The sequence below is a fragment of the Periplaneta americana genome, chromosome 4, assembly GCF_040183065.1.
Source record: "Periplaneta americana isolate PAMFEO1 chromosome 4, P.americana_PAMFEO1_priV1, whole genome shotgun sequence".
In the NCBI taxonomy this organism is placed as follows: domain Eukaryota; kingdom Metazoa; phylum Arthropoda; class Insecta; order Blattodea; family Blattidae; genus Periplaneta; species Periplaneta americana.
The window spans coordinates 183,710,126-183,726,515 of record NC_091120.1 but is presented as its reverse complement, the minus strand read 5'-3'; the positions used below and the strand labels follow the sequence as shown (position 1 = coordinate 183,726,515).

The window sequence follows — 16,390 nt, the reverse complement described above, 5'->3', positions numbered from 1 at the left end:
AATAATTTGAGAAACGCTGTCGTAGACGAAAGGGTGTCCTTGATGTTAGTATTTCCGTTATTTTGTGCCTTTCTGGAAGTTCATACCCATGTTCTTTCGACGTCTGTTCATTGTTATTATTATTACTGTATTATTATTATTATTATTATTATTATTATTATCATTATTATTATTATTAATATTATTAGTTATTATTTTAGTTTCTTATAGTGTCTTATAGGAATTTATTTGTTAAAATTTATAGGCCTTTTGTCTGTACTGATATGTAGAAAAAAAAAGGGCTAATGAACCAAACGGATTATGTTGCGCTGCTGGAAAAGTTGTTCTTCCTGAGATTCAAGACTCCCACAATCAATATTGTTTGCTGCTCTGCTGGACAAAAGTTTTAAATGACACAACTTTGGTTACAATTTCCCTTTATTAAATTATTGGCACTGATTAACTTTCAACTTCTTTACTGTGTTAACTTAAAAACTAACAGAGTAAAGAAGTTGAAAAGTATCAGTGATATATAAGTGTTAAATGTGTATAGAGAACAGTGAAGTAAATTAATGATTTATTCCCATACAAAAGGTTATATGCTACAGGCATGATATTTGGTACACAATTCTATAATCAAAATCTGTTCTTTTGTTGCATTTGAAAGCTATCCATTCATATTTTTGTGAAGGTACATCTAAAATTAATTCTTGAAATGTATTTATCTTAAAATTATGAAAGCCAATGTAACAATTCTGCTCCAGGCATTTTAAAGAAAATACTTTTAGGAATAAAATGTTACAGAAAATTTGAAATTATCTTAAAAATGACTGAGATAAATACATTGTAGTAAATTACTGTATCTTGGTAGTCTTTTTCGAAGTTTGGGACCAAATTGTTTTTTTTTTTTATACTAAGCTAGAATTTAAGTTGTTACAGCAATGATATTTCTACATATAAACATTTAAAATATGCATCAATTACGAAAAAAGACATCAAATTATATCATCCTCTGCCCTTTAGAGTGAACGATACATCTGAGAGGTGGCCCTTCTAGAAGTATGTAGTAGTGGAGATAATTTTCAGTCGCACCACCATTTGGTAACAGTTACTTGTTACCATTTCTTATCTTCTGGAAGAGCTCGATGATGGGTTCATTTATGAGAGAAGCGACGTCGGCGTGTATGATAAAATCCAAGTGTGTGAAGCCTTCTTGTGGGACTTTATATAGACCTAGGGAATTGGGTAATTCACCGTTTAGTCTCGTTACATCCTGAAATAAAACCAGAACAGATATTAATGTCACTAAATGAACGAAATGTGAAATCTTTTCAAATTTAATTACCAAATTATTCGTACAGTAATTATTATTATCATTATTATTGCTCATCGTTTTTATCTTTTCTTTATTCCATTTATTTATTCTCGTTTTAGCAACTATATCGCGACATCTGTTGGAGTAGCACGTAAAACCTTGAAGTATTGAAGTGTTCAGTTCACTTCGTTCGAGACAGTAATGCAGCTGCTTTCCTGTACAGTACGAGAAAAAAGTTAATGTCCCGCTTGAATATTTGAAGTCCAATATACAAGAAACTGCGCATGTTCAGACATAGAGCAAAGATACACAAGCTATCCTTAACGCTGTCCAATGTTGTCGTAACCCGTTCTGAAACGTACTTGACAAGATGCGAAGAAAATGGATTTGTTGTAAATAAATATCGACGGTGTTTAAGTAAAAGGGCTTAACCTTAATTTTTTTAAAATGTGACTTGCTGTAATTAGTTGAAATTTAATTAAAAAACGTGAATTTGACAATTATTATTCAAACATTTCTTCATATAAAACACAGTCTAGTATATATATACAGTCTCGAAGCTTAATACTTACTAAATATGCAAACGTAAACAGTTGAAATATGCATCCATAGATAGTTGCTCACCACCAGGATCGCTACTATCGTCTCATCACAGACTCTTTCCCTAGCAGACCATAAAATGTATTGTACTTTCGATATCGTGTTCTTTTGAAAAAATTAACACCTTCCTTCCACTATTGAAATATGAAATACATAAGATTTATATATTATTTTCATAAAATATATATTGTATTCTATAAACTCTCCTTCATGGATCTTTCGGAAGGATAACTCTAACCTATTTTTCTTACAATTTATAGTACTACAAACGTCTCCTTGTCCCATATTAGTATTAAAATTATTGTATTTTAGCCATTTACAGTTATGACAGCCGATAACGAACTTTCCACAAAAATGCGAAATACGGCACAGTCAATGCCTTTTCGATCTAGACCAGGCCGTAATGTTTGTTCGGGTTTTCTATTTCAGTGTATGGAGCTCAGTGAAATATTATATTATAACTTTATTGCTTAGCATTGCTAAGCTTTATTTAGTGTAATGTGTTATAAGTTCCGTTTACTTCTTGTTGCATAATATGTTGCAGAAATAATTACAAAACTGTGTTATTTTAATATGAAGACAATTTTACATGTTAACATAATCTGTTCGCGACAACATTTCAAGTTTAGAATGGAAGCTATTTTGAGGTTTAATAAAAAAAGAATTTATATTGTGATTTCAATTTAGCACATCTACCTTCCTTAATTTTAGACAAAACATTTACCATACCATTCCTATGAAATTAGTGTAGCCTACGTACAATTGTGTTACTTCATATCTTAAGTAGTAGATAAATACAATAATTCATTACTCAATTTTAGTATTAAAATACAGACAAATTGAATGTCCGGGGTATCACACATGACATTATGCTTAATTATAATGTATGATTGCGAATTTAGGAATATAAGTTAAATATAGTAAACATAACCTATAATTTTCATATGAATGGCAAGGCATTGGAGATCACTAAACTTAGACAGAAAGGGGCAACTGGTACAGTAAACACAATTGAAAATTATTGAATCATGCATAAATGAATGTACAAGAATTTCGTAATATTTAATCGAAATAAAGGCAGGTATTACACATACGAAAAACGTAATTTTCACACCATAAATAATATTACATTTTAACTCGCAAGTAAATTATGTCTGAAGTGTCTCATAATCATTGTTTTAAATTTTATTAATGGAATTACACTACATTTTAGAGAAACATATGTTACTGTTTATGCATTCCAACTAATTTATATGCTTGAAACGCCGCCCTTCGTGATTGGGTTAAGCGAGTTACATGGTCTGCCTTACAGCCTGTATTAGATCACGATGGCTGTGGCACAGTCTATTGTTCCTAGTACTCACAGCGCTCCAAGCGGCTAGCAACTATCGCGAGATTTGCAAAAAATCACCCCAAGCTTCGTGACTGTATACAAGTAGACTGTGATATAAAATAACTAATCAGTCTTAGGAATTCGTAGTCCCTTTCTGTCGGGTTGCGTCACGTGCCTGCACACAAGCCATGCAGTCGTTGAATGCGAAACATATTCGAAGCAGGTGACTAACAGGCAACCAGTCTGTTATATGCATAGTACAGTACTGATGTCCTTCAAACTTCCTACAATACGTAGATTTGAAAATCCGAAATAATTCCATAGCTAAACGTCTTTTCCATAGCATTACATTGACTTAAATACTCATACCTTCCACGTATAACGTTGCTTGGAGCAACAACCTGCACTTGGCGACAGCGAGTCACTATTTACAAAATATGACAGCTGAGTTTACTTTAGTGCTGCTTATGATTAGGTTTTCTCCGGAGCGGTTGTTTGCGCGCTTTCAATCGGAGATCTCCGGTTACCTCCGATTGATGCAGCGCAGGTTGTATATGTGCTGTGGCGCAGACATACACTTTCCGCTGAGCATTCCTTTAATCGGATCAGGTAGTGATTCGAGTCCGCTGACGTCCGCGTATCTTTTAAAATAAGTTCTAATTTGTTGTTGTTTAATCTCTCTCTTATGTTAATCTCTCTCTCTTTCTTCGGCTCTTTTTTGTGTTGCTTAAAGTGCTACGTTAGCTGACAGATTTTTTTCTAGTTTTGAAATTCATAGTACATGTGGAAAGCCGTATTAGTTTTATGTCATTGATCAAATTAATAACATTCAATCTAACTGCAAAACTAACGCAGAAGTAAAGCTTTTCAGTAGCTAATGTAAACATTTATACTGTAATTCTCCTAGAAACTCTCGTTTAATCGCAAATAGGGTTTGTCAATTATTATTCTAATCGGTTTAGTTAACGTAAAATATATTAAGGGAGCTTCATAATGGAACAAAAGAAACGTGGGCTATCAATGGGATAAAGTTTACTGTCCAACATAATTTATTCAGATTCTTCACCGGACAGGATTGTGATTATTGTGTTAAAGGGTGTCAGTATTTGAACTGCCTCTTCTAAAACGCGCCACTCTTGCTCTGTAATAAAAATATAAGTGGATATCAACTTAAGAATAATTGTAATTATATTATTACCAGATGTTTCTTTAGTTTCATTAAGAAATATTTTAATCCAAACAGTAAAATATAACTCAAGCTGTCTAAACAGTAAAATATAACTCAAGTCGTCTTGTAAATATTTCATTTGTTTTTTATTGCATCGAAAGTTACGTTTTAGAGAAATTTCAAGACTTTTTCATAGACTGTGAGTCTTTGGGAACAATAGCACTAAAACAGTTTACAAATAAATCGTATCAAATGTTTTGCGTAATTGTTTTCATCAAGTTCGCGATTGTGCGATCGCTTCAAATGGTCTAACAAATTCGAAGTTCCACCACCCTTAGAGTAAATTCGCCCACAAAGTTTACAGTGTGCGACTTCATTATTATCTCCAACTAAATTAAAGACTTTCCAAGCGACGGATATCCGATTTGGTGCCATTTTATTCCACTCACAACTACCGTCAGTCCGTACGCGTCGGTCGTCCTTGAGCTAACTGTCGCTTCGCTCCGAACCCCCGCACCCCTCCGTATGTCCCCTGTTCCACCTACGGTAGTATCGGAGATCACCGGTGGAGAGCTTTATTCGTAATCTCCGATTCCTCCGCGGAAGTAGTCACTCCAATGAGCAGCACTGGTTTACTTGTGCGTGCACTGAACCGTGGCTAACGAGAAAGACAGGCTACGGCACGTTGTCACATTCTTAGTCATAACATGGCCAACATTGAACAAGCTTTTATATATAGTATATATGCACGTTTAACACGAGTTTAATGTAGAGATTCCTTTGTTGTCTAGAAATTTGAACATGTATTTTTATTAGGCGATTGTCAAGATGGCCATGACTAGACCATGATAATCATGTGACTCCAATTCGTGCCGAAGCCTGTCTTTCTCGTTAACCACGGCACTGAATTCTGTGACGTCCACAGCCCATACAGCACAACTTCATTTCCCTTCATTCTGAGTTAAGGGACTATGAATTCCTATGTACGACTAGTAATAATAATGTGTTAAAATTTAATTTTTGTTGTATCCGAAAAAAATTTCTTTTGTAGGATAAGTCCTTTTACCTAAACAGCATCAATATGATAATAAATGAATATATACATATTATAATACCGGGTATTTCATAAGTCAGTGAAATATTTTAGAAATTCACCACAAATAAACTAAGGAACAAATACCACATTTTATTATAGATAAATTTTCCGAGTTTTTTTTACATACCTTACAAATATTCAGAGTGTTCACCCTTGCTGATACGGTAGACATCTAGCCGATAATTTTATGCTCGACCATGCCGAAATGTACTAATTATACACCTGGTAGCAGTCCTTTAATGCATGTCATTAAAGTACACCTACTCATTAAAGTACAGGTCTTCAGCCAATGATAACTCAGCTTACATGTGTTCAGCCAATGACAAGTCTACTTTGTACCGTTATAAAACCGCAAGTATCGATTATTCTCGGATTTGCAATCGAAAGAGAATTAGCGAAAAGTCACGGAGGCTGGAAATCCAATACTGTCGCAGAAGGTTATGTTCTGTTACTATAATATAATTAGCGTTAATTGTAAATAATATTCAAATAAATTCAATTTGTCATCTCGTTTTTCAATGTCGAATTCAATAATCAAGATTATAATATTATCAAGTTTAACGGGACTACGTCAAGGTCAATGACATTATTATTCCTCGGAAAAAATCAATACTTTAGCGTCTGCGCACATCCCACAATTCACGACCTAGAACAAGGTCACTTCCGATCTTGTCAGATACAAATAAAATGTATACATCTGAATACCGGTAATTTCAAGTTAGAAATATGGTCGAGCATAAAAAGTCGTATGAAACTCGCCTATAATGGTAATTAAGAAGCTCGTATGAAAATTATGAAACTCGCTTGCACTCGTTTCATAAATATCCATACTCGATTCTTAATTACTATCATTATAGGCTCGTTGCATAATGTACTATTAACCCACACGCTTGTCATATTACGATCGATGAGTGCCACAGCCGCGGTGATACGGTCGCGAAGTTCCTGAAGGTTAGCGGGAAGTGGAAGTACAAAAACAATGTCCTTCACAAACTCCCAGAATTGTCCACAGCGTCCTATCTAACTCTGTGATAATTTTTTTTTATTGAGATAACCTCGTACGTCATTATGGACATAAGCCGGACAGCCGTCTTGTTGAAAAACGTAGTTATCACTGGGTTTTCCTAGCGGCAAACCACGGCAACTATGCTATACAGGCTTTTTCCTAACAAAACTTGGAGAGTTTCTCGTTCTATCGGCATAAGGATTACAAATCCTTTTCTTTGTTTGTGGCTAATTTTTATAATGTTTCACGGACTTACGAAAGACTGTGTGTAATCGTGCAGTAAAATCGAAATTTGGGCCTTCCGTTCCGTATGATAGGCATGCGGCTGAACTACTGAGACGAGACGACAGATCATGCTTCTGAGCGGCGCGGCGTGCCAATCTCCTTACTCCATATTGTGTGAATCTTGCTATGAAACAACATCCAAGAGTCCTTCTAATACTTATTTTTTCTGGTACTGTATCACCTACTTACGAAGTGTGTTGATAGATAATCAGTTTCATAGTCGCCTTTATGGTCATTATCTATTTCAGCTTTCTTATTTTTGTAACTTAGTGTTAAGTTGGGAAAAGGAAATTGTACCAGAACAATGGAAGGAGTCCATAATCGTACCTATCTTTAAGAAGGGGGACAAGACTAACTGTAGTAACTTTCGAGGAATATCACTTTTGTTGACGTCGTACAAAATTTTGTCCAATATTCTTTTGAGAAGATTAACTCCATATGTAGATGAAATTATTGGGGATCATCAGCGTGGTTTTAGGCGTAATAGATCGACTATTGACCAGATATTTTGTATTCGACAGATAATGGAGAAAAAATGGGAGTATAAGGGTACAGTGCATCAGTTGTTCATAGATTTCAAAAAGGCATATGACTCGGTTAAGAGAGAAGTTTTATATGATATTCTTATTGAATTTGGTATTCCCAAGAAACTAGTTCGATTGATTAAAATGTGTCTCCGTGAAACGTACAGCAGAGTTCGTATAGGTCAGTTTCTGTCAGATGCGTTTCCAATTCACTGTGGGCTAAAGCAAGGAGATGCACTATCTCCTTTACTTTTTAACTTTTCTCTAGAGTATGCCATTAGGAAAGTCCAGGATAACAGAGAGGGCTTAGAATTGAACGGGTTACATCAGCTGCTTGTCTATGCGGATGACGTGAATATATTAGGAGAAAATCCACAAACAATTAGGGAAAACACGGGAATTTTACTGGAAGCAAGTAGAGAGATAGGTTTGGAAGTAAATCCCGAAAAGACAAAGTATATGATTATGTCTCGTGACCAGAATATTGTACGAAATGGAGATATAAAAATTGGAAATTTATCTTTTGAAGAGGTGGAGAAGTTCAAATATCTTGGAGCAACAGTAACAAATATAAATGATATTCTGGAGGAAATTAAACACAGAATAAATATGGGAAATGCCTGTTGTTATTCGGTTGAGAAGCTTTTATCATCCAGTCTGCTGTCAAAAAATCTGAACGTTAGAATTTATAAAACAGTTATATTACCGGTTGTTCTTTATGGTTGTGAAACTTGGACTCTCACTTTGAGAGAGGAACATAGGTTAAGGGTGTTTGAGAATAAGGTTCTTAGGAAAATATTTGGGGCTAAGAGGGATGAAGTTACAGGAGAATGGAGAAAGTTACATAACACAGAATTGAACGCATTGTATTCTTCACCTGACATAATTAGGAACATTAAATCCAGACGTTTGAGATGGGCAGGGCATGTAGCACGTATGGGCGAATCCAGAAATGCTAGTTGGGAGGTCGGAGGGAAAAAGACCTTTAGGGAGGCCGAGTAGTAGATGGGAAGATAATATTAAAATGGATTTGAGGGAGGTGGGATATGATGATAGAGAATGGATTAATCTTGCTCAGGATAGGGACCAATGGCGGGCTTATGTGAGGGCGGCAATGAACCTCCTAGTTTCTTAAAAGCCAGTAGGCCTAAGTAAGTAAGTGTTAAGAAAATTAGGAAACTGGCATTTTCCATAGCGACTAGGAAGATTATTGAAAAACCTAGTGACGTTAGACGCCCCGGCGTTTGAACCAGGGACCTTCCGAATGCAAGGCTAGTGTTTTACCACTGAGCCACCCCGCCCGGTTACAATTCGTTACCCTTATTACGTAGAAATTGCTATGAGTGAGTCGCAATCGAGCAATCCGTTATCGATGTTGGCATTGATATTTCTTAAATTTCCTGATGTCTGTTCAGTAATACCTAGGTACATTTCTCCACACGTCATTCTTGAGGTCAAATGGCTTGCTTAATTTGTATTCGTAGCTTAAAAGTTTGGCCACCACAACCTGTATGTTATCTCCGTCCATGTTTACTGGGGCAAATTTATCATCATGTCTCTCCCAAGTAAAATTTTATTATACAGGGTGATTTACGAGGATTTACCATCCTTTACGGAGCTTATTTCCGAAGACATTCTGAGAAAAAAAGTAATATAAACATGGGTCCTATTCTCAATACTTACAGAGTTACGTTTCGTTATTGGAACTCATTGCTGTGAACGCATGATCTTGGTCAGCGTGCAGCCAGCATCCAGCGCGAGCGCTACAGAAATCAAAGATAGCCGTATGCAGTTACGTAGAGCGACGAGTGCCGTTCACAAGTATGCAGCTAAGTGTACTCAAGCGGACGGCGACATTTTTTAAATGTGTTGTAAACTCTCCAAGACTGTAAATTAGGATGCAAAATTGAACTGCAAATAATTAAGTCGGTGGAAGTGGTGTGATTTGTAATAATTGTTGTGATAAGTGCTTAAGAATAATGCAATTTTCTAGTTAAAAATAGAAACGAAGCAACGAAGGAGTCCACACCATATTTTTACCTTCATAATACTTGGTAATTAAAGAAATGATATTTCTGAATGGTTCATTCTCTATTTGTATTGTTCTTTTACCTTCAAACTAAAGAAAAAACGTATTTTACAAACAACTTTAAATTAGTGTAACTCTGAAAATATTGAGAATAGAAACTATGTTCATATGACATTTTTTTGCTCAAAGTGTCTTCAGAAATAAGCTCCGTAAAGAACGGTAAATCCTCGTGAATCACCCTGTATGTAACTTCCATCTTTTGAAATGTTTGTAAATTTTAGTATTGATTATCAATAAAATAATCCTATAATACTCTAAATCGTTTGGAGCACAAGGCACAAAGTTTGCCTACCTTCAATTCCTGTCCAATAGAATACCACCGTCGTCAAAATTTAGAATTCTGGTGCCACCTCTATTCCATTTTAAAAATAGTAATGAAATGTAGGATTTCGTGTTAGTCAGAAAATAATAATAATAATAATAATAATAATAATAATAATAATAATGATAATGATAATGAAGAATCAAATTTATATTATCATTCATTCTTGTAGTAAAGTTTTCTGAACCTACTATTGGATCTGCGAGGTTGTCGTTGTCGCCGTAGAACAGTGCCACTGGTGCCGTTATCTTACTGGTGTCATATTTGGGTGGAGATATAGAGCCATAGTTAATCAGGTTTTGCAACCATCCAAAGTCGTATCTTCTAAATTTACCTGTAAAATGAAGTAAATATAACATATTAAATTTATATAAGAAGGTATTCAACAGTACGAATTGATTAAACATATTTTTTGTATTTAATTGTCTTTAAAATGTGTCTTGAGTAGTTACAATTTGTACAGACGCTGTATACTTTAATGTAGACAAAACTGAGTGCACAACGCAGTTAAATTATACGTTATTACTGTAGATGATGATTGATGACTTTACTACTGAGCATATGCTTCATAACCATAGATAGGAAGTTCGTATCAAAAACAGTAGATTTCAGTTGAGTACAGCGAGGAGTATAGATGTCATCCCCGCCTCGCCCTGTTCCCGCTCGCTACAGATGATACACGGTTCACATATACAACGAATAGTATCATTCTGTGGAGCTGTGTACAGTCATGAATAGTTTGAAGATTATTATTAATTTACGAGTATATTAATATTTTAGTTTCTGAACAAAGTCAGCTATTCTGTTATTTTTGTATTATTTACGTAACGTTAATATTATGCACGATTCCAAAAAAGTAAACTCATCTGTTATTAAATAATTATGCAAACAGGAGTGTGTAACACGTTTATTTTTTCCCGGATTATTCTTCGTTAAATGTTGACGTCTCGTGCTGCTATGCATTCGGTTCCGTTACAGTCCAAGTTTAACATCGGAATTACGATACGAATTACAATAGAAGTGAAAAATTGTCTTGAAAACAATTACGGGTTTAATATTATGTGCCACATACGAGATACACTATTAAATTCACAAAGTAGTTATTCACTTGATAGTAAGATATACTGTATCATATTTCAGATTTGCTCCAGTAATGTCTTGTGACGTAGAACGAATATTTTTACAGTAAAAATATTGTTTTTATTTTTTTTCTGATCATAAAAGGTGTATTTCTTTTGATAAAATGAAAATGTTCATTGTTATTTTTTATAATGAGGCTAGAATCATACAGTAATTGCGTATTTTGCATGTTATTTTTATATGTATGTGTAAATTATTTTAGATTGGGAGTTACGAAGTTTATAATCACAAATTATTGTTTTTTATATTATTAGTTTATTGTTTTCTTTTTGTACTGTAAAACCATGGACGATTGGAGCATAAGTTTGGTTACCACCCGGCTGTACATGTTTGTCGCTCTGGTTCATTGACATTGAGAACTGCACAACTATTTTTCATTAGGTAAAGATATGGTCCATACTCACACAACTTAACAGTTTCGGTACCAGCTTCCTAGCTCTGGTTATTACAGTAGGTGAGGACATTACTGCTAATTATATGCCTCATAACCACCTGTCGTCATTTCCGAATTACAAGTGACATTTCCACTCTTATTAAAACAAGCTTATGATTTGGTTTAGTTGTAATAAAGGTCGAAACAAGACACCGCTCTGTAGAAAATATTGCAAGTAAAAATAATATTACTACAGGCAATACCTCTCGAATACGAAATATTTACACAAACTGTGAAAACCATGTACGAGTATGTTCAGTCAGCAGTCCGAAGACAGGTTGGAATCTCTTAAGTGATACCAATAAAACATCTCTAATGGGACAGTTAAGTCAGGAGACAAAAGGAAAACGTGGCCAATTCCTTTCCTCTTTCACTGCATACAATATGTAGTTGACTAGTAACATTGTTTATTAATCAGAGTTGAGATGTACGAATTATTGTTCTTTCTCTGACATATCGTAAAGGATGAAAACCGTTTAAACGTTTATTAAAAAGACGGGCCTTCACTAGCTTTGTAATATTATTTAGAATGATGGTAGAATTCTGAAATTAAACTTTGTAGTGCCATAAAAACGTAGCGCATAATTATAGACATACTTTTACCCCGCGCCGTAGCGTTGTGGTCTAAGGTATCATGCCTAGGAATGAGCTCTGGGTCGAGTCCTCGTGGGGAAGGAATTTTTTCGTGAAATTTCGCAAAGTGTATGGGGCCGGTGGCCACCCAGTACCATGGTGAATTTGTGGAGCTACGATAAGTAACAAAATCAGGCTTCGAAAACTATCTACCTATTACGGCTGAGGGGAAATCATCGTGCTGAATACATGTAATCGTCATTCTGATTGTATGTTCGTTTACCACTGCTAAGGCATGTGGAAGCGAGACTGTGGCACCACGGATTATACAGTAGTATATTATTAACTAGTGGCTTGTGCAGCAAATGCTGCTGCAAACAAAGTTCGTTAGACGTTCAAATAAACATTTTTCAGATGTATTTTCAATGAAGAATACTTGTCTTTTTGATAATTATTTGCTTCCATAATAATGAAACATACTCCCTCTGAATGGATTTTTTTAGGCCAAATACTTTTTCTTGAACCTATCCAACTTTAGTTTTTGAGTTTCAACGCGAAAACGCAAGTATCAATGTCAGGACGATAGCAGTAGCTATTTCAGGTCATTGTGGATTGTAGGCGAAAGTTAAAAAAATGTCAGGTTTGCTAAGCTTTCGAACAATACCATTTTCGTATAGCTGCTGCATGTAGAACTTGAAATGTAGAGCGTAAAATCATTTTATCCTACTAAGAGATCTTGCTGAAATGATCTGGAGACTACAAAATTTTCTAGGCCACTTATTTTATCACTAAGTAATACCTTTTGATCTTTCCTTAGGAACTGCAATTTTTGCGCTCTCTCGAGCCAATACTGAAGACAATGACACATATCAATATCTACACTACACCGCCATTAAGTATATGAAAAAGACCCAACCCCACTGGGCTAATAAGTATAAAAATATTTGATTTTTAATAACAATATTATTATCTTACTTACGTTTTGTAGTTACATATAGCAGCCACTCAGTAAATTATAGAAATGAAGATCTAAATTAAGGTATTCTCTACATTTACTTACATAACCTCAAAACGTTTCACATTCATGTCATCAACATAGCATCAATATTATGTACAATTAATGAAGATGCATCATGATATTAACTATAATAATATTTAATTTCTAATGATAATAATGTCATCAAACCACCTCAAGTTTCGTAGATTTGAATATCCAATACACAGCTGTACTCAGAAAATTATTATACACTGCAGAATCAGTTTTTAATAACAAATTGAATTGAGCTCTAAATATGTCGGCAATCCTGCAGGTCATGGCCTCCGTGTAATAAATAGCCTATTGTTTATTGTAGTGTGTGTTTTGTTCTGAAATACAATCAAGTCGGCCGTGATTCGATAAAATTATTTCTCAAAACTGACAACAGATGGATTTTGAAAAATAGAAAAATTATTTAGGAAAATTGACATTTCACTGAAAACTACTACTTTTCCGAAAAACTTTGGGTTCCAAGCTTCAAAATGAGGGGCCATTTATTAAAATCCGTTCAGCCGTTTTCCCGTAATTTCCATTACCATTTCAAATTATATATATATAGATGATAGTTGAACTGGTAGGCCTATATGTAAGCAAAAACCCTGCTGCATCGACAAAAAAAAATACGTGTTTTAAAACGTAGCGCCGTAATAGACATGCAACCAGCGAAACAAACGTCTCGGTGAAGTGGCCGATACAGCAAGGCGTATTACAGTTTTGAATCAGATTTGCGTCGTGAATAATTCAGAAACCTGGTGTGTCCATTTGAGTAAATTTTTCAGGAGGCACAAAGAACTATTTTGAAAAGTATAATAATAATAATAATAATAATAATAATAATAATAATAATAATAATAATAATAATAATATGTAGTCTTTGACATATATGATAATTTTTTTTTTTAGTATTTTCTAGACAAATAATCTGAATTGTCTGGACATGTGTGGTTTATGCAATTCATAACTGGTAACAATCAATTTATTCCTTTAAAATAATTTCTAGTGAAGTGGACGGAGGAGAATTTTTTTTGTTCTAAATGACTTTGAAATTGCATTTGAACCAAGAAAAATTGTAAAAACATAACAAAATGGATACCTTTGATTGACGCTCTGGCTGATACTTATACCGGTACATCTTATCAGACAGTAGCCTACATCTCACTTGAGAATATGTGTCAGAGGAAGAACAATTGTATGTATACATCTGAAGTCTGATTAGTGTTATATGTAACTGGTCAGCGATGTATGCAATGGAGGGGAAATGGAACTGGACACCTACCCCATTATCTCCCGGCTTAGTTGCCTAATGCATGGTACCTTGTTGGCATCACTTGTAAGGTTTAGATCTGTTTTTAGACAGTTGACTAAGAATAACAACAAAATGAAAAATTATATGATTTACGAGTAATTCAAGTTCTTTTAAACCGATAAAAATGGCGAAATGAAGTAGACTCAAAAAGTTTGGTTTCTAAAAAATTCCACATGTCCTGGAATTGTGATCCTCCAGCTCGCTGCAACTTGTTTCCTCAGTAAAATGTACACTGAACACACGATGTGTGGGGTTTCTGCACCATTTAAGGCCTATGTATGAATATTACAACGATATGAAAAACTGAATTTGAGAAAAAAATATGAGTTGTGGAATTTTTGCAGTTCGTGATTCATTTGCTGTTTTCATCAAAATTAATGAAAGCTTTGTTATTAGCTTTTTTATACATATGAATAATTTGTTTACTACTTACCAGATCCATATTCTTGGCCATAATGCACGAACATTCTGGTGGAGCATCCCTGGGGCATGTTGTTCAGGTAAAAGGGTATCTTGGTCTGCAAAATACAACATCGCTGTTTAGTTAACTTAAAATGTACCAGTTGCGCTCTGTTGCGTTGCAGGATTGCAGCTCTGAAGTCTTTTCAATTCCGAACTCCGTCCTGGCAAAGTTAGTTTTATACTCGCTTAAAAATTTTGTATTTAAAAAGATAATGTTACTTCATTTTGATTTTTGTGATTTTCTACGGACTGATCTCAAATTCAACCACTCTCAGGGATTACAACGTGTTCATAAATCTTATATTCGCTTCGTCTGTGATGTCCGTCGCGCTGACCACATTACTCTATACTTCAAAAATCTAAACTGGCTTCGGCTTAACAAACATGTAAATTTTAATTCAATCGTTCTTCTTTTCCAAGTCCTTCACACATCTACACCTACCTACCTTGCCTCCAGCTTCAGTTATCTATCATCATACCACAATCTCTACGTACTCATGCAAAATAGTCGTATACTGGCCATAGAAATACATAAAACATCAACGTATTTATAATCATTCACTATCTCGATATCGCGTGTGTGTAGGGTAGGCTTTACCCTACCCAGTGACATCAGAGACTGTCGGAAATGGAAGTATATACAAACATCGTGATCATTGGGTATAATGCAGTAACATTGTTTAGCTCTCCAACTGAAATTATTACATTTACGATTACGATCAACATGTGGATTGAAAAATCGTAATGGTTGATTTATGCTCATGTTGAAGTACAGATAAATTTTATTTCATGGCAAAGTAAGAATCTAATGACTAGGGCTCAGAAGTTGAGGAAAAATACTTTTTTTTTTCGAGTGTACGAAGACGATACCCATCATATGTTCATTTTAGGTCATTATAGGCGAGAAAATGGTGGGTTTTTATGTCCTTTTTTGCCTTTTTCGGCATTTTTCGGGTTATCGGTTCTTTTTAGCCTCTTTTTTTTAGGTCTTAATGGCTTTTTTTTTGCAACTTCATCTTCTTTCTACTACATTTTTACTGCTACTTTTACACTTCACCATGAGATCTCACTTGCTTCAAGTAGGCTATGCACCAATAACATCCGTTGATGTGGAGAGAAGTTTCTCGATGTTTCGCAACGTGCTGTCAGAAAACCGACGATCCTTTACACCTAAAAAGCTGGAGATGATTCTGCGTCTGCTCAAAGGACTTTTTTTTTAAACAAGAGGGAAGATGAACATTTATCTTTTTTTAGCACATGAATAACAGAGTATACTTTTATGTAGGCTTCTGTGATTTGCATGTCCCTGAAAGGAATATGCACTGTACTTACTTTAACGGGAGAATATATTACTTCGTTAGGTTCTGGATATCTGGTTTCTCCCTCAACGGCAGGGTCCTTAACTTGCCGTTATTATTCCAGATTCTACGAGTGTGGCTCATAGATGTCGCTAGTGCTTAAGAATCGTAGACCACTTAGTTCGTCAGAGATTATCCAGATTTCACTTCAGATAGAAGGGGTCTATATTACATGCATGATAATGATGATGATGTAGAATTATTGGGATGTCCAGGGGAACCGGAGTACCCTGAGAAAATCGAGCTGCCTGGACCACGAGCTTGCCCAGCACGCTGACTTGTGCTATAGCCTGTCTATATCTTAAATTGATTTTCTTATCTTGATTATTCACTATGTACTGCAGATAGCCAATGACCTTATCTCT

At 35.0% G+C, this 16,390-nt stretch overlaps 1 protein-coding gene across 1 annotated transcript in view; it reads right to left on the bottom strand.

Moving 5' to 3' along the window:
- Window positions 1–539: 539 nt before the first annotated feature.
- LOC138698516 (lipase 3-like) overlaps window positions 540–16,390 on the bottom strand; it is a 34,719-nt gene continuing 18,868 nt past the window's right edge. Inside the window, exons 6-8 of the mRNA XM_069824500.1 lie at window positions 14,639–14,723; window positions 9,909–10,051; window positions 540–1,252 (exon numbers count right to left, since the gene is read on the bottom strand). Of these exons, the coding sequence (XP_069680601.1) occupies window positions 1,088–1,252; window positions 9,909–10,051; window positions 14,639–14,723 (393 nt within the window). The 3' untranslated portion in view covers window positions 540–1,087. The remainder of the gene's footprint in view (window positions 1,253–9,908; window positions 10,052–14,638; window positions 14,724–16,390) is intronic.